Source organism: Nerophis lumbriciformis, linkage group LG08, assembly GCF_033978685.3.
Source record: "Nerophis lumbriciformis linkage group LG08, RoL_Nlum_v2.1, whole genome shotgun sequence".
Classification (NCBI taxonomy): domain Eukaryota; kingdom Metazoa; phylum Chordata; class Actinopteri; order Syngnathiformes; family Syngnathidae; genus Nerophis; species Nerophis lumbriciformis.
The window spans coordinates 8,275,490-8,301,218 of record NC_084555.2 but is presented as its reverse complement, the minus strand read 5'-3'; the positions used below and the strand labels follow the sequence as shown (position 1 = coordinate 8,301,218).

Here is a 25,729-nt window from a genome sequence, read left to right as displayed (position 1 = left end):
TCGGAGTTTTTTTTTTTTTTTTGTACCTTCATTTAGCCACAACCGCTAGTTTTTTGTTTCTCCAAACCCGCATTGAAGTCGTCCTAAATGTGTTTTCTGCATGTTGTCAGTTCAAGCTGCGTCAAACAAGTCGTTTTTTCCACATTTTGCTCAACCTCAAGTGGAAACCGGAGCAGAATATATTCAATCTACTGGCATATTTTCGCTTTTTACCGCTCGTGTGGTGTTTAGTCTGCTACAGGCGCTATTGCTGTACGCCTGGGCTATATGTTCCACTGCGACTTATTAATTTGCCTTCATAAATAGTTCACAGTATGCAAACTATAACCATAACACATTGCCAATCCAAACAGAGCATGGATTTTTGATTCTTGACCTAATATTGTGGTCAGCGAGTGAAATTTACTTCATGTCTTCATCCAAAATATGCAATGATAAAACCCGTGACGTGAACCTTTTGGAAACCTTGGCTTATATGAGGAAAAAACACAATCATAACCCCCAGGCATTTCCGAATTTAATAGTTTCCTAACCTCAAGTGGAAAACCAGCGCCGTACCCCAAATTATCCCAACTTCAGCAAAACTTTAAAGCTGCCCGGACATTTTCTTTTAAGCCCTGTAGCTTTCAGCTAACTTGTTTATCCCTTGGCACCATTCTTTATTGCTTTTACACAATCAAGAAAATGTCAGGAGGGTAGGCCTTTTTGTTGAGGGGTTAATGGTGGTAGACCCTTACAAATAGGTTGTGGTCCGATCATGACAAACCAATCGTAATTGAATACAGGCGAAGCAGGAAAAAAAAAGAGTGGTGGAATATGCTTTAACAAGATTTTCACATCTGTGTCGGATTTAATCGACCACGGTTGTTTTGTGCTGTTTTGTATGTATGGTTTCATGCGAAGTGTGTTACTAAACAGATGGGAACAAGCAGCATTGGTTGCTACGGTAATTGATGTTAGGAAAATGTTTTTCTTTTTTTGCATGATAATCACAGGAGCATCATATAAGCTCTTGTTGCTTTGATTTAAGGTGGAAGTCCATGTCCAATGTGAAGCAAACTAATCGGTTCCAGGGTCAAAATGTCGCCATCAGAAAATCAGTGTTGCCTTTGTTTTAAGTTAACATTCCTTTACTGTCATAAAAGCCTAAAACAGGTACAACACTGTATAACCAAGCCATATTCACACAAAGACTGATGTTTTAAATATGCATATTTTTCCTTACGTTTTGGCCTTTTGTCCACATCCAATGCAGGTTTTTGTTCTTAAAAACACAGCTTGAAGGAGTGGAGAGTTCATGTTGTGCACAAGGTGTTGATTGTAATATGTTGTGTAAAGGAAATTTCACATTCTATGAAGCTAAAGATCAGAGCCCGATGTCTCCTGGTTTTACTACATCTTTTAGTTTATAGGGTTAGGCGAAATAAGTGCTCAACTTCAGCCTAAATAAACCCTTTCGGACTGTAAAAGTGTCAATTTATGAATGTAAAACTGTTTGTTGACCACTGCCCGAAAAAATTAACTAAACTAATTACATTTCCATATCTATGGTTGTCAAATATTTCTTCTTTGCCATCATTGGTACCCTTCTGTGGTAGTGTCCTCAAAAAACAAAAACAAGCCAAACACACTCGGGGAGTTAATTCTTGAGATCAGTGGTTCTCAAACTTTTTCACCAAGGACCACCTCAGAAAAAACTTGGCTCTCCAAGTACTACCATAAAGACCAACATTAAAATACTGTAGCATAGTTGGCCTAACTTTCATTAAAAACAAGGCAGAGGTTTTATTTAACAAGTATGTTTAAAGGGGAACATTATCACAATTTCAGAAGGGTTAAAACCATTAAAAATCAGTTCCCGGTGGCTTATTTTATTTTTCGAAGTTTTTTTCAAAATTTTACCCATCACGCAATATCCCTAAAAAAAGCTTCAAAGTGCCTGATTTTAACCATTGTTATATACACCCGTCCATTTTCCTGTGACGTCACACAGTGATGCCAATACAAACCAACATGGCGCATAGAACAGCAAGCTATAGCGACATTAGCTCGGATTCAAACTCGGATTTCAGCGGCTTAAGCGATTCAACAGATTACGCATGTATTGAAACGGATGGTTGTAGTGTGGAGGCAGGTAGCGAAAACGAAATTGAAGAAGAAACTGAAGCTATTGAGCCATATCGGTTTGAACCGTATGCAAGCGAAACCGACGAAAACGACACGACAGCCAGCGACACGGGAGAAAGCGAGGACGAATTCAGCGATCGCCTTCTAACCAACGATTGGTATGTGTTTGTTTGGCATTAAAGGAAACTAACAACTGTGAACTAGGTTTACAGCATATGAAATACATTTGGCAACAACATGCACTTTGAGAGTGCAGACAGCCCAATTTTCATCAATTAATATATTCTGTAGACATACCCTCATCCGCTCTCTTTTCCTGAAAGCTGATCTGCCCAGTTTTGGAGTTGATGTCAGCAGGCCAGGGAAGCTAGGGTCGATATTCTTCTCTTGATCATCTTCGGTGGCATAAAGGACGGTGTGAGCCAAGACATCCAGGGGGTTTAGCTCGCTCGTCTGCGAGAACAAACTGCCGCCATTGCTTGCCGTGCTACCGAGGCCCTTTGTCCCTGAATTGCTCACACACTCCGGCAGATTCAATGGGGGTCTGGCGGCAGATTTCTTTGACTTTATCGTTGGAAATGCATCTGCTTTGAGTGTCGCAGGATATCCACACATTCTTGCCATCTCTGTCGTAGCATAGCTTTCGTCGGTAAAGTGTGCGGAACAAACGTCCAATTTCTTGCCACTTTCGCATCTTTGGGCCACTGGTGCAACTTGAATCCGTCCCTGTTTGTGTTGTTACACCCTCCGACAACACACCGACGAGGCATGATGTCTCCAAGGTACGGAAAACAGTCGAAAAAACGGAAAATAACAGAGCTGATTTGACTTGGTGTTTGAGAAAATGGCGGATTGCTTCCCGATGTGACGTCCCGTTGTGACGTCATTGCTCCGAGAGCAAATAATATAAAGGCGTTTAATTCGCCAAAATTCACCCATTTAGAGTTCGGAAATAGGTTAAAAAAATATATGGTCTTTTTTCTGCAACATCAAGGTATATATTGACGCTTACATAGGTCTGGTGATAATGTTCCCCTTTAATACATTTGGCCACTGTAACATTACACACAGTTTGAACAGCAACACTGTTTTATTATAGGAAAATAACACATTATACTTTAATCAAGTGATTCTTTGGCGTACCACTAAATGGAGCCCACGTACCACTTGTGGTTCATGTACCATAGTTTGAGAATCCCTGTTTTACATGCTCACAAGGTTTTGCTGACATTAGAATTGTTGTTTGAACTCTTAATTGTACCACTTTAGCACTCACTTTAATTGATAAAATACTGAAGAGTGACCTTTTTAAGTCTTTATAAACTGCATTGTGTTTGGCAGCGGCACAACTAATCTATCCCACATGCTCTCTTCCAGCCCATGTGGAAGCCAATGAGCAGTACATCGAGGTGCTGGAGAACTTGGGGAACAGCCACCAAAGCCAGGACAACAACGAGGTCTCCACAGGCTTCCTCAACCTGGCCGTGTTCACCAGAGAGGTCACGGCCCTCCTCAAGAATCTGGTGAGGAAAGTGGAGAAGGGTAGACAATTTAAACCATGCACAGGAGGGAGGACTTTAATTTGAAGCCAGTCGAGGTTACGTTGACATTTCTGTAAAAAAAACTGTGTTTTTATTAGAGCTACAGGTAGCCTGCACAATTAACATATTAATTAATTTGTGTTTACTTCAATAAAGTGTGTGTGGGCCAATGCACGCTTGCAAAACCTTCAGGAATGCCTCAAATTGATAGTTTCTATGGCGGTGATAATTAAGACCAGACTTTCATGAGTGATTCAACAACTCACACACACACTTTCTCTGCTCCTAATGTGTGTCAATCATCGCCTCACAGGGGAATAAAGGGGGATCGGTGCCATTTGATTGGTGTAAGTCTCTTAAAATAAACATAAATTTCTGGTTTTTTTACCTTTACATCTGATAATTTACATTTAAACTGGTCAGAATGGGTAGTGTCCCATCTCAGGTAACACATTTTGTACAAGGTCACTTCCTATGCAATGGATGACTCATTTGGGCAACAAAACTGAAAGTAACAGTTTTTAGCAGATAATTACAAAGTACTGTACATTAGTGATTGAATTTTATTTTTTTTAAATAAACAAAACATTTAAAAAAGGTAGATAACAAGACTGTGTCACTGTCCTTCCCATGACCAACATAGGTCTTGAATGATGCAACTTCCTGTTGACAATGTGGCTTGTGGATAATTAAAACCATTTTCAGAGGGGGGTAATTTTTGAGAGTAACAGGACTGAGTGAAAACCCTCTTACATGATTAAAAAAAAAAATAAAATAAAAATACAAGTATGGTCGGGATAAAGAATAACACAAATATGTAATAAAAATGCATTATTGAAGGGTTTATGATCTTATTACTGTATATTTCAAGGTAAAGTCTAAGGCACTACATTACTTTTTTTGTGCTTTTTTTCCTTATGAGTGTGACCTCGGATGAACCTCCGTTCAGTTTACACTTCACCACACGCGCACACACTCACACAGACGCACAAAGTTTAAAACCTCAACTACTTCCCTGTGCTCTGGCTTGTTCCAGGTGCAGAACCTCAACAACATCATGGCGTTCCCTTTGGAAAATGTGCTGAAATTAGAGCTGCGCGACAGCAGACTGGTGAGTGAAGAGTTGATTACAGACACCTGTGAAAGCTCTTATTTAAAACAACTACAGCATATGACGAGCACAAACATTAAACATTTCTTACTTAAAAAAATTGCTGAGTGGACAGTATAATCCAGGATTTTATTACCTAAAAGTATTGAAAACAAAATGCAACTTGAAATGATGCTCTGTGAGATGTTTTTTTTTATATATATATATATTTTTTTTAATTGGATGGTAAGCTGCCAAATACACACTTTGGCTAAGAAAATAAATACTAATTCATACAGTTTTAGTGTGTGGAGTTACACCATAAGAATAATATTAATAATGCCATTGTTATTATTTTTATTTGTAGTAGTAATGTGGACTTATATTGTAGTTGTGTATTATTATTATTATAAAATATAAAATAAAATGTGTGTGTATATATATATATACCGTATTTTCCGCACCATTAGCCGCACCTAAAAACCACAAATTTACTCAAAAGCTGACAGTGCGGCTTTTAACCCGGTGCGCTTTATATATGGATAAATATTAAGATTCATTTTCATAAAGTTTCGTTCTCGCAACTTCGGTAAACAGCCGCCATCTTTTTTCCCGGTAGAGCAGGAAGCGCTTCTTCTTCTACGCAAGCAACCGCCAAGGTAAGCACCCGCCCCCATAGAACAGGAAGCGCTTCTTCTTGTACTGTAAGCAACCACCCGCCCCCGGAAGAAGAAGAAGCGCGCGGTGCATGCTGGGATATGTGACGTTTCATTTCCATTTGTGTGTTTATGTAAAGACCCCAAAATGGCTCCTATTAAGTGTGTTGTCTGTCTAATTATAAATAATGCAGACGAGGCGTGTTAACTGAGTTCTCAACGTTTACTCACAGCGTGCTCATAACCACATTCTAACTCCCAGCATACAACAACGCTTCTCAGGGCTACCGCGCATGCTCGTCACTATCGTTGCATGCTGGGTAGTGTAGTTGTTATATTTGCTAGCTCATAACATCACATTAAGAGACACGCTTACGCGCTTAATTCAATACTCGCCGTCATTCCGGGTGGATTGACAAAAGACCTCCAGCCGCTAGATATTGGTGTCAACAGGGCATTCGAAGCTAGACTGCTAACTGCGTGGGAACAGTGGATGACAGAAGGCGAACACACATTCACTAAGACAGGGAGGCAGCGCCAGACGACGCCAACATCTGCCAGTGGATCGTAAATGCCTGGGCAGATATTTCGGTCACAACTGTGGTCCGAGCTTTCCGGAAGGCAGGATTCACAGAACTGCTGGATAACAGTGACACTGACTCCGATGACTTCGACGAGACGGAACCGGCCATTTTGGATCTCACATTTGCCCAACTTTTCACTTCGGACACCGAAGACGAAGGATTTACGAATGAAGAATAACTTCAGAAAGTGAGCGCTATGTTTATTTTGTGTGTTGTGACATTAACGTTCGAGCAACATTATGTTGCTATTGCTCTGCACTATTTTGAATTTTACTGTGTTTGTGATTGCACATTTGCGTACATTTTGGGAGTGAACAGAGTTGTTAGAACGCTGGTTTTTAATATATTATTAAAGTTTGACTGACCTATCTGACTGTTTTTTTGACATTCCCTTTAGTGCAGCGTAGGCGCGGCTTATAGTCCGGGGCGGCTTATAGGTGGACAAAGTTTTGAAATATGCCATTCATTGAAGGTGCGGCTAATAACCCGGGGCGGCTTATATTGCGGAAAATACTGTATGTAAAACACTTTACGTGACAAGCGATTTGCGTATTTGTACCAAAATTGTTCATGTTATAATTATCTGAACTTCTAATTAAAATGTTACATTTTTCGGAAAATGTCTGCTCCCTGTAGCATAACGATTGTAGACAGGATTTTACACACAAACAAAACTGATATAAAATAACTTAACCTTCTAAGTTAAGGTAATAATTTAGAAAAAAAAAATTCAATTAAACCATCAAAAAAGGTTTGTTTATGTAGATTAATTGTCTTAAAGCGATGCCTCTTATGATAATAAAACATCTGCTAGACTGTAATTCCCCCCGTCAGAGCCTATTATTTATACAGTGGATGATATATGATTGTTTATACAGATGAATGAACAAATAAAGCAAACATTGTTCCACGCAAATACATCCTGCGTTCTGTTTGACTGTTTGAGTCACCATGGCGACAGACGAGCAATAGTGAGCTAATGCATGTGTCAGCTACTGTCTTTGTGCTGTATTAATGTGCTGTATTAAAACACAGCGCATTTCAAAGCTGTGCATCAATGCTTTTGTGTTGTGAGAAGCCGGTTAAGCCAGATTGCGCACTAGTTGGTGGTTAAAGCACAACCTGAATGACACTCTGTAGAACCGGAAAATGATGTCAGATTGGAGATTTTCTTCTACTTCCAACTTAATATTTACATTTATTGATTACTTAGACACTAGTCCGTTGAAATTAAAATCCAATGGAAAGTCATGGAAAAAGTTCCAGAGTCGAGCTATGGCCATTATACTACCTCTATCAGCTGTCTGTATTGGGAACGGTTTAAGTAACATTTTGAAATGTTTCAAATTGTCAAACAAGTCAATGATGACATGTACTCTATGTAAACACTGAAGAACGAGTGGCACGAAAAGGCCCCGAAAAGGCCAAACGCGTGAATGAATCCTTTTGATGCTCACTAAACTGAAGATCCGTGAAGTCATTCACGGATCACTGGATCAAACGCTAAAGTTTTGTGCGATTTCAGAAACATATATGTATTTTCAAAATTTGAATTCTGTGAATTTGGTTATTGTCTGATTTAGCTAAGATAAGATGCTAAAGTCGCTATAAAAGGCAGGGGTTTTTTCTTTCCGATCTTGGGGTTAGCGTAAATCTGCACGTAAGAAAAGGAAAATAATAAAAAACAAACGCTTTTGTAACTTGTAATTGATGAATTTTTTATGTCGTAAATTTGAACAGTTGCGAGATGGGATCAATAGAATTCCACTCAAGTGCTCTAGGTGGCAAAAGTGTGTATCACATGAATCTGTATCAAAATTATTTTAAGGAGATTTTGCATAATTTGATCTAATGTTTATTGCTAAGCTAAGAAGTTAAAGATTTCTTTCCTATCTTAGCGGCTAGGGTAAAACAGTACATAGGAAAAACAGAAGACGAAACGATAAACTATTTTTTGCTCTTTTCATGCTTATTGTTGAAAATTCTATTACTACTATTGTATTCCAATCCTGTTGTGTGTATTACATCATGAATCTGTACTTTGTATGTAGTTTTTGCTTTTGTTTGTTGCTTAAGTAAGAAGCTAAAGATGTTGTAATCGGAAGAGATTTTACTTTCCTAGCTATAACTTCCGTCTGCTCCAACGTTTCACCCTCTGTTTGTGCTTGCTTCTATAAGCAGCAGTTCATCCTTTGTATGTTCAGCTTAAAAAAAGATAAGGTTGTGAATACTCATTTGTCCAAAAATAGTCGTCTTTGTTGTCCGTTACTAAGTCTGCCATAATTAGAACACACTCGCGTTTGTTTCCGGAAGTAGGAACACACATTTGTTGCTGGAAGTCGGAAGTGCGCTGCAATGGAAACAGAAATAAATGCGCTGAGGAATAAAGTTCCGGTAATGCATAAAAATGACCAAAATATGGTAAATATTGAACATATTATATATTTTTATAAAAATGTATGTTATTACATTATATAGAAACCTGCAGTGTGTATATAAAACGTTGACGGAGGGTTTTGAAGTTGTTTTAGAGTGCTTTGAAGACTGCAATTGTGACTCCCATTAGCTGCATTTTGCAAGCGTTTTTTTGTCATCTTTAAAATCCTATTGAATCCTGTTCTTGTCTCATAATGATTGTGAACGATAAGCAAAACTCCAAAGAAAGTGCAATTCCCCTTTTAATGTTGTACATTTTAACATTTGCAAGATGTACTCAACACTATTCCACTCCAGGCCTGGTGATGGTGATAGTGTGCAATGCATTACGAATCTGCACAGAAAGCCATTACATACAGAATTTGCCCAATTTTAGTTAAAAAAAAAAAGTTAAAGTACCAATGATTGTCACACACACACTAGTTGTGGCGAAATTATTTTCTGCATTTGACCCATCACCCTTAATCACCCCCTGGGAGGTGAGGGGAGCAGTGAGCAGCAGCGGTGGCCGCGCCCGGGAATCATTTTTGATGATTTAACCCACAATTTCAATCCTTGATGCGGAGTGCCAAGCAGGGAGGTGATGGGTCCCATTTTTATAGTCTTTGCTAACAAATACAACAAATGAAACTGTTTCCAGCGAAAAAATATAAAACGTTTTTGGAAAATACTGCTTGGGTCTGACCTTGCACCCCTGTGTTTTAATAAATGTTGTGCTTTTTTAATGTGTTTCCTCAGGAGCTGAAGAAACAGATGGAGAGGAGTTGGAAGGAGTATGACCTAAAAATGTAATCAAACCTCTAACCTCATTTCCTTAACATTTAACTTTATTGTTTAGTTTCTCCAATGATTAAATTAATGCCAATACAAATATTTAGAGCAAAGCTGGAAAAGGAGCGCAAGGAGAAAAACAGGCAGCTGATCAGGACAGAGGGATCAGACGGAGGCGAGGACATGGAAAGGGAGAGGAGAACTTTTCAGCTACAGATGTGCGAGGTGAGACCAAACACTGCGCTAATGCACACCTTGCACATAACTGAGCTACCCCATATGGGTGGTCTTCCTTCGAAAGACTTCCAACTGTGACCGCATACTGTAATCCCTCATGATCAGTTTAATGGGAAGAAGATGTTGAGGCGGGGTTCCAGTTGGCTGCGTCCTGCACGATTGTCAAAAAGTTGGAGTCATTGATTCAAAAAAGCTTGTTTTATGACTCAGTGCACAATGCATAACTAAACACTCAGCTGATATATGTTATGTTAGGATACAAACAATAATTTGTTGCCTTTATATTTGCATTGGATTGGTTTTAGCGTCTTTTTGTTTTTTCAGTGTCTGACCCTTGTTAGAAAAAGTGTGGACACCCTTGGTTTAAATGATAGGAAAATTCCCAGTGGGATATACTGTATTGTAGTGTCCATACATTTTCTACCACTTGTCCCTTTTGGGGTCTCGGGGGGTGCTGGAGCCTATCTCAGCTGCATTCGGGGTACACCCTGGACAAGTCGCCACCTCATCGCAGGGCCAACACAGATAGACAGACAACATTCACACTCACATTCACACTCTAGGACCAATTTAGTGTTGCCAATCAACCTATCCCCAGGTGCATGTCTTTGGAGGTGGGAGAAAGCCGGACTACCCGGAGGGAACCCCCGCAGTCACGGGGAGAACCACATATCAATCAATCAATCAATCAATGTTTATTTATATAGCCCTAAATCACAAGTGTCTCAAAGGGCTGCACAAGCCACAACGACATCCTCGGTATAGCCCACATAAGGGCAAGGAAAAACTCACCCCAGTGGGACGTCGATGTGAATGACTATGAGAAACCTTGGAGAGGACCGCATATGTGGGTAACCCCCCCCCTCTAGGGAGAACGAATGCAATGGATGTCGAGTGGGTCTAACATAATATTGTGAGAGTCCAGTCCATAGTGGATCCAGCATAACAGTAAGAGTCCAGTCCACAGTGGGGTCAGCAGGAAACCATCCCGAGCGGAGACGGGTCAGCAGCGCAGAGATGTTCCCAACCAATATACAGGCGAGCGGTCCACCCCGGGTCCCGACCCCGGACAGCCAGCACCCCATCCATGGCCACCGGATCTGTGTGTCTTCCCCTCCACAAGGGATAGGGGGGAGCAGAGGAGAAAAGAAAAGAAACGGCAGATCAACTGGTCTAAAAAAAAGGGGGGCTATTCAAAGGCTAGAGTATACAAATGAGTTTTGAGATGGGACTTAAATGTTTCTACTGAGGTAGCATCTCTAATTGTTACCGGGAGGGCATTCCATAGTGCTGGAGCATATATACACACAGTATATTGTAGTGTTCTACAACCAAATGCTCCTGTGTCTACATGTGCCACATGTGGTGGTATATATGATTTAACATATTAAGTTTGTTGTGTTTTGTTTCCATGTTCTCAGTACCTTTTAAAGATCCAAGAGTTGAAGGTCCGTCAAGGCCCAGATCTCATCCAGAGCCTCATCAAGTTCTTTCAGGCCCAGCTGAGGTCCGTGGAAACCTTTTTGTGTTTTGCCTTAGCACTTTCCATTTCTTTTCTGAGTGTCAAATGAATGTTTCTTTTGGCATGGGAAAGTGGCATTTTTGCACAGCTAACCATGCCAACTGGAACCATACCCATATGTTTTTTTTAAGTGAGCTGTTCCAGCATGTGATGTTGTTTGGAATGAAGTGACACCGTGATTCACTCTTCACCCCCCACCCCCGTCTCCTCCTCCTCCTGCCCTCAGCTTCTTTCAGGACGGGCTAAAAGCTGCAGAGAGTCTCGCTCCCTTTGTGGAGAAGCTTGCCTCGTCTGTTCACACGGTAACAAACAGTTGCTTTGTGCATGTTTTTATGTTCACCACACCTTTGGACACGTTTCAAAGATTATATTACAAAACCAAAAACCTGTGAAATTTGCACATCGTGTAAATCGTAAATAAAAACAGAATACAATGATTTGCAAATAATTTCCAACCTATATTCAATTGAATAGACTGCAAAGACAAGATACTTAACGTTCGCACTGGAAAACTTTGGTATTTTTTGCAAATATTAGCTCATTTGGAAATTGATGCCTGCAACATGTTTCAAAAAAGCTGGCACAAGTGGCAAAAAAGACTGCGAAAGTTGAGGAATGCTCACCAAACACTTATTTTGAACATCCCACAGGTGAACAGGCTAATTGGGAACAGATGGGTGCCATGCTAGGGTATTAAAGCAGCTTCCATAAAATGCTCAGTCATTCACAAACAATGATGGGGCGAGGGTCACCACTTAGTGAACAAATGCGTGAGAAAATTGTCAAACAGTTTAAGAACAACTTTTCTCAACGAGCTATTGCCAGGAATTTAGGGATTTCACCATCTAAGGTCTCTAATATCAAAAGGTTCAGCGAATCTGGAGAAATCACTGCACTGATTATATTACAGACCTTCGATCCCTCAGGCAGTACTGCATCAAAAAGCGACATCAGTGTGTAAAGAATATCACCACATGGGCTCAGGAACACTTCAGAAAACCAGTGTCAGTAACAGTTGGTTGCTACATCTGTAAGTGGAAGTTAAAATTCTACAATGCAAAGTGAAAGCCATTTATTAACAACACCCAGAAACTCCGCTGGCTTCGCTGGGCCTGAACTCATCCAAGATGGACTGAAGCAAAGTGGAAAAGTGTTCTGTAGTCTGACGAGTCCACATTTCAAATTGTTTTTGGAAATTGTGGACGTTGTGTCCTCCAGGTCAAAGAGGAAAAGAACCATCCGGATTGTTATAGATGGAAAGTTCAAAAGCCAGCATCTGTGATGGTATGGGGGTGTATTAGTGCCCAAGACATGGGTAACTTACACATCTGTGAAGGCACCATTAATGCTGAAAGGTACATACAGGTTTTGGAGCAACATATGTTGCCATCCAAACAACGTTATCATTATTTGAGCAAGACAATGCCAAGCCACGTGTTACAACAGCGTGGCTTCGTAGTAAAAGAGTGCGGATACTCGACTGGCATGCCTGTAGTCCAGATCTGTCTCCTATTGAAAATGTGTGGCGCATTATGAATCTTAAAATACGACAACGGAGACCCCGGACTGTTGTACAACTTAAGCTGCACATCAAGCAAGAATGGGAAATAATTCCACCTGAAAAGCTTCAAAAATTGGTCTCCTTAGTTCCCAAACGTTTACTGAGTGTTGTTAAAAGGAAAGGCCATGTAACACAGTGGTAAAAATACCCCTGTGCCAACTTTTTTTGCAACGTGTTGCTGCCATTAAATTCTAAGTTAATTATTATTTGTTTCTCAGTTCGAACATTATCTTGTCTTTGCAGTCCATTCAATTGAATATAAGCTGAAAAGGATTTGCAAGTCATTGTATTCTGTTTTTATTTACGAATTACACAAAGTGCCAACTTCACTGGTTTTGGGTTTTGTACATTCAGAGCTGTCAGTGTTAGTGGTATAATGCGAATTAATCATTATTCATCTAAATAATTTTTTTTAACACAATTAACCCCTCATGATTACCGGTACTTAAAATTGTTCAGTCATTTTATCAGGTATAAAAAGTGGGGGGTGTCCCGATCCTATATTGATATCGAATATCGGTCTGATATCAGCAAAAAAATTAAGTATCGGCTTAAATCTAAAATCTCTGATGTAGGCGCTCCAATACAAACAGTTCTGCAACGGGTTTATTTTGCAAAACTAGACAGCCAGTTAACACCTAAATGTCCTCCAAAAAGCACACGTTTGTTTTTTATTTTATTTTAGTGGAGTCATTAGAAAATGGATGGATGGATGGCATTTACAAAAGGTAAACACCGTAGGCTATAGGCTTCTAGAAGCATGCAGTTATACAACAGCTAAGCATGCGATAGCAGACAAACAACACTGCAGTCTAAAAGTCATTTGTGAAGTATCAAATAATTACAGTTGCATATTACTTACAAATATTAAGTCTTCAAGGCAGAAGTGTGTTAGAAAGTATTCAGTAATAAACGTGCCCCCATCATTCAAGTGAAAAACTTAATTATTGTGTAGAATTGTACAATTTCCATTCCAATAGGTTAGTTTTTCATACCTACCATAGTTCTTTGAGTAAATTTCGCTGATAAAGCATTTCCTAACATTCCATACTACAAATTAGTCCAAACATGTTTGATTTGTGCTGGTATCATGTCAATATCCGTGTAGGACAATTCTCTTAGTATTTTCTTCTGCTCTCACTTTCTCTTCCTCCTAAATCTTGCAAAAAACAGACAATCAGAGAAAAAATTATTTGCTAGGATTTTCAGGACAAACCTCTGTGTGATGCTGCTGCTATTAAAGGGGAACATTATCACAATTTCAGAAGGGTTAAAACCATTAAAAATCAGTTCCCAGTGGCTTATTTTATTTTTCGAAGTTTTTTTCAAAATTTTACCCATCACGCAATATCCCTAAAAAAAGCTTCAAAGTGCCTGATTTTAACCATCGTTATATACACCAGTGACGTGCGGTGAGGTTCATGACTGGTGAGGCACTGACTTCATCACAGTCAGATTTACAAACATATGAACCCTAAAGAGTATCTTATTCACCATTTGATTGGCAGCAGTTAACGGGTTATGTTTAAAAGCTCATACCAGCATTCTTCCCTGCTTGGCACTCAGCATCAAGGGTTGGAATTGGGGGTTAAGTCACCAACAATTATTCCCGGGCGCGGCGCCGCTGCTGCCCACTGCTCCCCTCACATCCCAGGGGGTGATCAAGGGGATGGGTCAAATGCAGAGGACAAATTTCACCACACCTAGTGTGTGTGACAATCATTGGTACTTTAACTCATTGGCGTTGTTAGGCTTATTTTAGGGGGGCTCAAGCCCCCCTAAAATATTCTTAAGCCCCCCTAAATAATTTGGTGTTTTTTGTTTTTTTTTTACAAATAAATGCCGACATATTCATTATAAAGTGGCCCAAATATGAGTTTAAATAAATAATCATATAACCTGTTATTATTCACTCAGTTTCCCCTCACTTCGTAGCGTAAGGTAGAGAGCCCCTTTCGTGCGTCGGTATCCAATCCATTCCACTTGTTCATATAGCTAATGCCCACATCACTCAAATTCCAGCCCGCATTTTCTCTGCGACCTTGCTTGCGGTCCTGCAGGTGTACGAAGCACATTATCTTCCTTTACAATGAGTGAAGCTGCACAAAACCTTGTGTGTGCAATTGTAAATCATTTATTTTTTAAGTTTTGTGTTTTTTGTAGAATCTATATAAAGTAATATACATTAGCCTATTGTTAAAATAATGAAAAAAACATCATTAAATATATTTGTTTTATTGTATTGTTACATTAATAGCTGTTTTATTATTATAGGATGGCTTGTTAAACATTTAATAGGATTTTCAGAGGGAGGAAAAACCAAGACATTTAATATAAAATGTAAAATGAATAAATACATAAAAAGAAAAAGAAAATATATGGTTAAAAGCCATCGTCCCGGGGAGCATTTCATTTCGTCCCGTGCATTTAAAAAAAAAAAAAATAATAACAATGAATAATTTCTAAGTCTTTGTCAGTCGTTTGTGAAGTTTTGTGCTCGTGCGTAACATTCGCTCGCATCCTGTGCATCTCCTGGGGGCAAAGCCCCCCCTGTCCTTAAAAGCTAGTGACGCCCCTGCTTTAACTTAACTTTAACTTTACACATACAAACTGTAGCACACAAAAAAGCACATTTAATAAAAAAAACGTTATTATGGTCTTACCTTTACTTATAAGTGCGGGAACAGTGGTGTTCGTGTTGGAGGAGTTGTGAATGAATGAAATATGAAATCCTTGCAGCCGTTCACGGCTCCTCCGGCGCGAGCAATGTTGTTTTTGCACTTTTTGGCTTCTTGTTAAGTGACTTTTTTTGGGTGGATTCGGTCTTGCACGTGGAGGGTTTGGGTGTGGGGTTTGGTTGGTGTGGCGCTCTCGTCGGGAGGTGCAGTCTGCGGCGAAGGTGCCTTAACCAGCACCAGGAGGCGGGGTTACGCGAGCCTCAGCCAGTGCGTCTTCGCAGCAGTTTTATGATCGCTCAGCACAAGAAATACTTTACACACATACAGTTGTTGACAAAATACACTGTACATTATATACCTCAGCTAACTAAACTAAAATTCAGCGATTTTGAATAAAAATAATCTAAAACCGGTGAAGTTAAATGTATAGTATAATCACTGGATACATATAACAATTTAATTAATTTTTTTTCTTTTTACATTTTTTTTCTTTCCATGATCCTTCCTCTAGTGACTGCACGTCACTGATATACACCCGTCCATTTTCCTGTGACGTCACATAGTGATGCCAACACAAACAAACATGGCGCATAGAACAGCAAGCTATAGCGACATTAGCTCGGATTCAGACTCGGATTTCAGCGGCTTAAGCGATTCAACAGATTACGCATGTATTGAAACGGATGGTTGTAGTGTGGAGGCAGGTAGCGAAAACGAAATTGAAGAAGAAACTGAAGCTATTGAGCCATATCGGTTTGAACCGTATGCAAGCGAAACCGACGAAAACGACACGACAGCCAGCGACACGGGAGAAAGCGAGGACGAATTCGGCGATCGCCTTCTAACCAACGATTGGTATGTGTTTGTTTGGCATTAAAGGAAACTAACAACTATGAACTAGGTTTACAGCATATGAAATACATTTGGTAACAACATGCACTTTGAGAGTGCAGACAGCCCAATTTTCATCAATGAATATATTCTGTAGACATACCCTCATCCGCTCTCTTTTCCTGAAAGCTGATCTGTCCAGTTTTGGAGTTGATGTCAGCAGGCCAGGGAAGCTAGGGTCGATATTCTTCTCTTGATCATCTTCGGTGGCATAAGGGACGGTGTGAGCCAAGACATCCAGGGGGTTTAGCTCGCTCGTCTGCGGGAAAAAAACTGCCGCCATTGCTTGCCGTGCTACCGAGGTCCTTTGTCCCTGAATTGCTCACACACTCCGGCAGATTCAATGGGGGTCTGGCGGCAGATTTCTTTGACTTTATCGTTGGAAATGCATCTGCTTTAAGTGTCGCAGGATATCCACACATTCTTGCCATCTCTGTCGTAGCATAGCTTTCGTCGTTAAAGTGTGCGGAACAAACGTCCAATTTCTTGCCACTTTCGCATCTTTGGGCCACTGGTGCAACTTGAATCCGTCCCTGTTCGTGTTGTTACACCCTCCGACAACACACCGACGAGGAATGATGTCTCCAAGGTACGGAAAACAGTCGAAAAAACGGAAAATAACAGAGCTGATTTGACTCTGTGTTTGAGAAAATGGCGGATTGCTTCCCGATGTGACGTCACGTTGTGACGTCATCGCTCCGAGAGCGAATAATAGAAAGGCGTTTAATTCGCCAAAATTCACCCATTTAGAGTTCGGAAATCTGTTAAAAAAATATATGGTCTTTTTTCTGCAACATCAAGATATATATTGACGCTTACATAGGTCTGGTGATAATGTTCCCCTTTAAGCACACTAAAAGCATGCTAATAATAAGAGAAAGAAAATAAACATTTTGAAACACAGCATCATGATCATTTACCAAATTCGGTTCCTAAATCCCAAGGGGTTTGTAGAACCTCACACGGAAATTTTCCACTGTTTGTTTTCCAAAACAACCGACCAAAGGAACCACAACGGCTAATGGAGTAAATACTTCTCCTGTTTGTTGAAAATGAAAGCATCTCTAATGCTTCATACTTCAACTTGTCCCGCTCTGCTCAAACCTGCCCTGGCGAGGTGGATGGATGAATGGATGGACAGAAACAGTTTAGAGGCTACATGTTTTTCTGGTTTGGCACAGGTCTAGCACGTCTTCGTTAAGACTCGTCAACAAGTCATATCAGTGCGCGCCATCTTTCATAGGGAAAACGGCTGAGGTGTTTCCGTTGAACGGACTCGTGTCGGACACCGCATGAGTCACGCTACAGTTGCTCGCAATTTGAGAAACAAGCGTGTTCAGTGTGGGCGCGACACACCCCGCTTCTCAGTCTGGTCTGCATTACTGGGGACCGTGACGCAAAGCTCTTAACTACTAAGATAACCTCCTCCCCCTCACTTTTTAGGAAACAAATCAAGATGTGGTCCCTGATGCAATCACTCAATGGCGTTTTTATTATGAAAGAATCAATGGAGTACCAAACACTTTTTTTAGCATGACACTAGTTGCTTGGCATATTTTGTGGCCATTGAATAGCAACACTAAGGAAAAAACCTTAAAAAGATAATAAATAATAATAAATGGGTTATACTTGTATAGCGCTTTTCTACCTTCAATGTACTCAAAGCGCTTTGACACTATTTCCACATTCACCCATTCACACACACATTCACACACTGATGGCGGGAGATCTGCCATGCAAGGCGCAAACCAGCACCCATCAGGAGCAAGGGTGAAGTGTCTTGCCCAAGGACACAACGGACGTGACTAGGATGGTAGAAGGTGGGGATTGAGGATTCTAAAGATTAGGATCAATACACACGTAAGGATGGGTAGCGAATACGGTACTTTTTTGCACCAACTGAATCTCGCTGGTCCGAGCGACTCAGCTGGCATTTTTGCACTTTGGCACTTGGCGATCACTCCGGCAGCATTGAGAGCAAACTCAGCCAAACTGCCTCTAGGTAATGTTGCAATTTTCAATGCCAGCAAAAAAATTGACTTAAGAAAACTCTCCAACGCAAGTAAAGTAAGGCTCCACTTTTCCAAAAATGCGCTAGCTTGATGTTAATATACATTGACTTTGCTGTTGACATGCTACTGATTAGCATTAGCGATTTTACATGGCGATTTCAACACCTCCAAATTTGTTAACGAAAACTCCAACTCAGATGCACGTTATAATCACAGCTGGTGCGTAATAAGTACAAAACGTACAGTATTGGTGGGTTGCAATCACTTGAACCAGAGGCACTGTGGGTTTCGGGCAATGGTGTAGACTCCCGTTGGGCTACTGTTTATTTACCTGCATCAGTGCAAATTTGGGCGTATATTGTAAGGTTTAGAAGCAATTATATAAGCAATCATAAACAAATATTTAAAATGGGATGGATTGGATGTATACACTCTTAAGACATTTTTTTTTTTTTTTTAAGATTTTTTTTTTTTTTTTTTGTCCTGTCCAGCTTCTCAGGCAAATCATATAGTTGAAGTAGATGCCCATATCGGCTGTTCAGATTTACTTTATCTTTTAAAGATTGTTTAACCATTCGTCATCACCAATATGTTTACTGTTTGCTACGACCTCACTTCATTTGACCCTCACAATTGGATTTCAAGAAGAAAAGATTGAAGGCGCATCATGTCTTTACATGAAGGGGTCCACAAGTTAAGCATTGATAGGTGAAAGACAAAGTTGAAAGTACTGTATTTGATTGACATAAGGAGTGCCGTGCTGCTGTGATCGTGACACTAATGAGAAAAAGGATAAGTTTGTTTTCTGTTGATTTCCTGCTACAAATATTAGTCTGTCATCTACAATTCATGTCTGCAGTTGTTTTTATGGTGTGAAGTTCATATTTTGTCTCATTATTTTGCTATAAATGTCCCTGCTGTTCAGCAATGTTTGCTAGCGATATCAAGATTCGGTATATGCTGTTGAGCCTACGAGAGATGTATTCATCTAGTTTGTTAATACTATTAAGGATATTTTCTTGATGCTAACAAATATCACCAAAGACGCTTTAATGTGGTCATTCGTGTCGAATAAAGCACTTTGCTTTCCTGCACAAAAACAATAAGCTTTTAGTTTCTGTTATGAAAATCGACAACGAAAATACGGTGCATTGGACCAATAATCACTATATTTATTACTAAGACTTAACATGGCTTAAGTGTATTTGAACAACCAGGTCTCCTAGTTATATTTAGGCATAGCAACCACAATAAAACACAAACTAATGTGATCTCTAGTCCTTTCTTTACGTTTAATTCCGCTATCAAACACTACTAATATAGTAGAGAATAAACACGATTGCATCACGAAAACATTTTCAAACAAACATTTTACAAAGTGATTGCTGCAGACACAAGCATAGATTGTGTTCTACAAGATGATGAATGTTATATTTTTAAGCGCCATCTCCTTCGACACACTTTTTTTTCTTCCCTGACTTAATTACCTTTATGAACCACTTCTTTCGGGACTCTATGAAAGCTCTTTCCTATCTCTCTGTTTGAATGACTTGAACACCCAAGTACAGAACAGCAATATGGCATTTTCCGCTCAAACGTTACACTCACTCTCACTTGTTTTAATGCTACGCCAAAGCTGCTTGACCATCATGTGAATTAAGCCACAAAGAAGAAAAACGGTAACCCAGCAATAAACTACTTTTTAGGGCACAACAAAAAAACAAAGCAAAACACCATAAACCATACACTAGCCATTTAATGTCTTAGGCTTGCAACTGTATTTGCAACTTAATGTCATACTTGCAAATTGGATTCATAAATGTGATAGTTAAACACTATAGAACAACTGGGCAGCAGCTCGTTTTTATATGTTGCAATAAAAAAAATATTTCGGAGTCTTTATCAAAAACAATATTAACACACACAAAAGTATGGAAAAATGGTACTGTTGAGTAAGATGGGATTCAATAACGTCGAGAATTGGTACACTAATGGTTCAAATGTGAACGGTACCCATCCCTATATACACATCCATTTTACTGTTGAATTGGTGGCTTGTTATCATCCCTGTTATAAATATGCTGTCCCTAACAGATTTATTTGTTGTGGTGCTGTTGGGTTTGTGTTGTAGGTGCGATTAGACCAGGACGAAGACGTCAAAAAGCTTACACAGCTGAGAGATTCTCTTCGTTTGCTGCTGCAGGTGGACGGCAAAGAGGTAAGTCATTACAAACGTGACGACCCCATATAGAGCATTTTGGAAAAAGTATCGTTTGAGGAAAAAATGTTGCAACTTTACGAGAATAAAGTCGTACAAGAAGAAACTTTTTTTTTTGCTTTTGTGCCAAAAAAAGTGTAGGTGCTGGGTAAATATCAGATGTGATAAGTTATGTCAAAACGATAAATCTGATAATTTTCAAATCTAATTCATCTAAAATAAAATTTAAAAATCCCCCAACGAGGCGAGATTATACATACTGTGCTGTAGGTAGGTGAAGATGAGCAAATCAAGCGCTCCTTTACTCGATTTATCGTAAACATCTCCGTTGCTCAGTGTAAACAAACATGACTGTTTGCATTGTATTATTCACCAAATGTTCTCCAAACATTCTGTAAGGATAGGAAAAAAACACAACACTTTATCATACACATGAAACGCCAGCATCACTATGACAATGTTTTGAAATCCTAAAAATAGACTAGCGCTGGTAAAGAAGCTGCTCTAAAGCCATCTGTTTAGAGAGATGCGCAAAAACTGCAATCTTAATTTATTAAATTAATAGATATAACGTTATCATGAATTGATTACGTGGACCCTGACTTAAACAAGTTGAAAAACGTATTCGGGTGTTACCATTTAGTGGTCAATTGTACGGAATATGTTCTGAACTGTGCAATCTACTAATAAAAGTTTCAATCAATCAATATCGGTTATCAATATTAGTCTTAAAGGAGAACTGCACTTTTTTTTGTAAATTTGCTTATGTTCACAATCATTATGAAAGACATGATGGTGGATGTTTTTTTAAATGCATTTTAATTAATACATTTGAGCAAAAGTGTGCTTACAATGGAGCTTATGGGAGCTGCTCTTTTCTGCCTATAAAGCCCTTAAAACATCCAAACACCTCCATGAAGGTTTTGTATACACACTGTAAGTATCGTATTTTTCGGACTATAAGTCGCAGTTTTTTTCATAGTGCGATTTATATATGTTTTTTTTTCCTTCTTTATTATGCATTTTCGGCAGGTGCGACTTATACTCCGGTGTGACTTATACTCCGAAAAATACGGTATATGTAATGTAGTAACGGGCACATCCATAATAACATTTAATATTTATGTATTTTGATCATTTCAGGCATACGTATGCTTAAAATGCATTTATTTTTTCTTCATCACAGATTACTCACTTCATAAGAGCCAACAAACATAATAAATCATCACTTACTGCGCAACGCCGACTGCTAGGACATTCATATATGTCCATTTAGATCATAATCATAATCCTCGCGAAAAAACAAGGGGGGCGGGGGTCACCAAGGGTGTTTAGGTGTCGTTCTATATTGGATGTCAAAGTGTACCAACTTCTCGAAATACGTCCTAAGCCCCACAGGCATGATTTATGAGCTACAATAAACTTCCAAAGAGCAGGGAAGCGAGGAAACAGCAGTATTCACATATACATAGATCGTCCGCGTTAGTAATTATATTAACAATATCCCTAATGCTTTTTTAATATTCAAATCACGAAATATAAATGGAGTATTGTTGGCAGTTTTTGTATGTTTTTTTTATTGGGTTCTATGGGCGGAATAGAGGACCTCTAATAAAAAAAATAAAAAATAAAAAATCCATCCGATTAATGATTGTGAACAATAGGCAACGTTTTTTAAAAGTGCCGTTCCCCTTTAAGAAGCAAGAAGTTGTCTATCGGCTTGAAAAATAAATAGTGTCCCTAAATTTTACTCAATTTAAAGGGGCTGTTTGCAATATGTACACAGATGCCTAGAGGGCGTCATCTTTCCAATGTATTTTACGTAGTATATCTCGCCTTCTCACGGCTTCTTCTACATAATGACGTTATTACGTACGTATGTAACACATGCTCGCACATTAGCATTAGGTGTTGGTAGCTAATAATAGCAATTTGGATAGCTGTATAATGACGTGCCAGCAACCTTAGGGTTTCTGGTTCGATCCCCGGCATGTCTGTTGTGTCCTTGAGCAAGACATTTCACCCTTGCTCCTGATGGGTCGTGGTTAGGGCCTTGCATGGCAGCTCCCGCCATCAGTGTGTGAATGTGTGTGTGAATGTGTGAATGCGGAAATAGTGTCAAAGTGCTTTGAGTACCTTGAAGGTAGAAAGGCAAGTATAACCCATTTACCATTTATGAGAATACATTTTAAATTTTATGATGAAAAAAATCACATCTTCTCGGTAAAAAAGTCATAATACTGCAAAAATGTAATTTTATTCTTAACAGGGTTAAGTTTTTGTTTAACTGTGATCTTTCTAGAAAAAAGCCACAATTTGACAAAACGAAAATGTGTAATTTTACAAGAAGGACATTACAATTTTGGTCTTGAAAAGTCTTGAAAAAACAACCATTATGTTACGAAAACAAAGGTGTAATTTTACAAGAATAAAAAGGTTAATATTATACAAGAGAAATACCTTATTGGAAATAAATCATAATTTTACAAAGATAAAGTACCGTATTTTTCAGAGTATAAATCGCACCAGAGTATAAGTCGCACCTGCCGAAAATGCATAATAAAGAAGGAAAAAAACATATATAAATCGCACTGGAGCCCAGCCAAACTATGAAAAAAAACTGCAACTTATAGTCCGAAAAATATGGTAATCGTGAAAGAACAACGTTGTTATATTTGCAGAATGAAGCCTTTTTTTATATGGTGTGATTGCGATCATGTGATGTTCCTTAATTCTTATTAAGCATGTCGCAAACAAACCATAACCAATAAAATTAATTTATGACATGTCTCTAGAGAGAGAGAGAGCGCGTCCATCTGTCTCGGACTGTTAGGTTTATGAGTGTGTGGGAATTTTGACATTCCCTTGTTGAACCATCTATTACTATGTCGCAGGAATACCTCAACAGGAAAAACTCTGGTAACGGCTACAGCATCCACCAGCCACAGGGCAACAAGCAGTACGGCACTGAAAAGTCGGGTTTCCTGCTCAAAAAGAGTGACGGGTTCGTATCAGCACCTTATCATCTTCATGTCTGATTCTAAACAAACGTGAATATCAAGTTGAATGGCTGTCACAGCACGTAATGCATGGAACCAAAGGGGCAGAGTTTGTGGTGGTGGTGATGGGGGAGGGAAAGGAAAGAAAACGAGGGGTCTCAACCAGCTGTTTTCCATTACCCTGACATTAAAATTCAAACAGGGCCCCTCCTAACTTTTTGGTAACATGGCTTGTTATAATTTTCTCACACACACCAGATATAACAGGCAGTATTTTGAAAATACTTTTACATTTTAAAGGTCTTAAAACATCTTTAATATAAAGTAGCTATCTGACGGAATAAATAGTTAACTTGCTTGATTGAGAAATGTGCTAAAGTTTTTTGCATTAGAAGTGTGAAACATTTTACACGGGGGCCGCAAACAGAAAGGCAATCATCAACATTTTATATCTCTTTCTCGTTGTCTTTTTGCTGTATTTTAGGCCTTGTTCGCACTGCAGGTCAACTCCAATTTTTTTGTATCAGATTTTTTCTTGTCCATGTGAACAGTGCAATTCCAATTTTTTCATATATCCAACCAGGCCTCTTTCTTTTGTGGAAATAAATCAGAAATATATGCGATACGTCCTCAATGTGAACGCTCCCGCGTTCCGGTCGCATTCATCCCACCAGAACGTCATCAAAAAGCGATAGGCGTCGCCAAAATAGATGGTTACAAAATAAATAATTGACAATGGAGCAGAAAACAGGTGAAAATAATGTTTTAGGAACTCACAATTCAAATTTGCCACTCTTGTCTCCGACTGCTCGCCCGCAAAATATCCTGTTAAACTGCCAGACCCAAAATACTTGTAGTCTTCCTTATTAATCTTCTACACGCAATAATTCGGTTCAGAAAATGTTGACTTCGATTGCAAAAAATCCTTGAAATTGCCACAAATGCGCCAGTTCTGAGGCCAACTAGAGTTCCGTGTTTACTTCCGAAAACACTGCAGTATGTGCGGCGTCATGACGTCATGTCCGCATGCGGGTCAGGTTGCATTCACATTAGAAATCACATTTTTTTGTAATGTGAACGGCCACATAAAAGATTGGATTTGACAACAAAATTCGAATTGGACATCCGATCCTGCAGTGTGAACATAGCCTTATTCAGTTTCTGGTAAGTTTTTACCCACTTTTAATCCTCCAATGAAAAAAACAAAAACAAGCCTTGGGCCACAAATGGTCCTTGGGCTACACTTTGGACACCCGTGGTTTACACCGGGTTATTATTCGTTATTCATATTCTATCATCATATTTGCATGCATAATGACAATACATCTGCTTTGAAAGCCTGAAAATGTTTCTGGAGTGTGGACGTGACCTCCAGTAACCTCTTTTTCTCCTGCAGGATTAGAAAGGTGTGGCAGAAAAGGAAATGTGGAGTCAAATTCGGATGTTTGACAATATCTCACAGCACGGTGAGTACCAGTAAATCTGACCAACTGTCTTCTCTTCATTTAATAACTCTTCCATTTTCAAACATAATTGTTTTGCAATATAATCTCACAAAACTTACTCCAAATGTGTGTGTGTGTTCAGATCAACCGACCACCGGCCAAGTTGAACCTCCTGACCTGTCAGGTGCGACCAAATCCGGAGGACCGTAGAGCCTTTGACCTGGTTACTCGTGAGTTTGACCTTTGATCCTTTACCCAAACGTCCTGCAAATGCCTGACATTCTTGATTTAGATATAATGCTTGCATAAAAATTTTAAAAATTATTAAAGCTAATATTTTGTCATAATTATCCATCCATTTTCTACCGTTTGTCCCATTCTTTGGGGGTCGCGGGGGGTGCTGGGGCCTATCTGAGCTGCATTCATTTTGTCATAATTAAATGAATATAAATCAGATTAACTAATTATTTAAAATGTTAGTTATTCAAAATGAATGGTGCGTTGCATTGTCGTAAAACATAGGGTCATTAGATAAATAAAAACAAGTATTTAAATCAATACATTCTTGTTAACGAAATAGAAAACAATACTTTCCACACAATTACTTGGGGTTTCTATGTCACAATTCAATCAATTGAATTAACAATTTGTTGTGCTGTTTCAAATGTCTTTATGTTATAGTAATTATACCACACAATTTGTCATTTTGATTAATTAATGTTTTTTTTTATTTGTATTTATTTCAGTTTGGCTGGTACAATGAACAAATAGAATATCATCATTATGCTATTTTTTTTTTTTTTTTTTGGTTTTGCGTTTTTACCATATTTAATTTTTATTATAACTTGTTTTGTATTTCAGTTTGGCTGGTATAATGAAACAAAAAAAAGAATAGAACATGCTTCTCACCATTGCACATTTTTTTTTGTTTAGCATTTTCATTATAACATGTTTTAAATGT

General features: G+C 39.0%; 1 protein-coding gene across 1 annotated transcript in view; it reads left to right on the top strand.

The window, feature by feature from the left end:
• Window positions 1-25,729, top strand: part of asap3 (ArfGAP with SH3 domain, ankyrin repeat and PH domain 3) — a 72,436-nt gene that overhangs the window by 21,635 nt on the left and 25,072 nt on the right. The window contains exons 3-12 of the mRNA XM_061968199.2: window positions 3,505-3,650; window positions 4,705-4,779; window positions 9,173-9,222; window positions 9,313-9,430; window positions 10,864-10,949; window positions 11,191-11,266; window positions 20,238-20,324; window positions 23,219-23,328; window positions 24,720-24,789; window positions 24,911-24,998. Coding sequence (XP_061824183.2) covers window positions 3,505-3,650; window positions 4,705-4,779; window positions 9,173-9,222; window positions 9,313-9,430; window positions 10,864-10,949; window positions 11,191-11,266; window positions 20,238-20,324; window positions 23,219-23,328; window positions 24,720-24,789; window positions 24,911-24,998 — 906 coding nt within the window. The remainder of the gene's footprint in view (window positions 1-3,504; window positions 3,651-4,704; window positions 4,780-9,172; window positions 9,223-9,312; window positions 9,431-10,863; window positions 10,950-11,190; window positions 11,267-20,237; window positions 20,325-23,218; window positions 23,329-24,719; window positions 24,790-24,910; window positions 24,999-25,729) is intronic.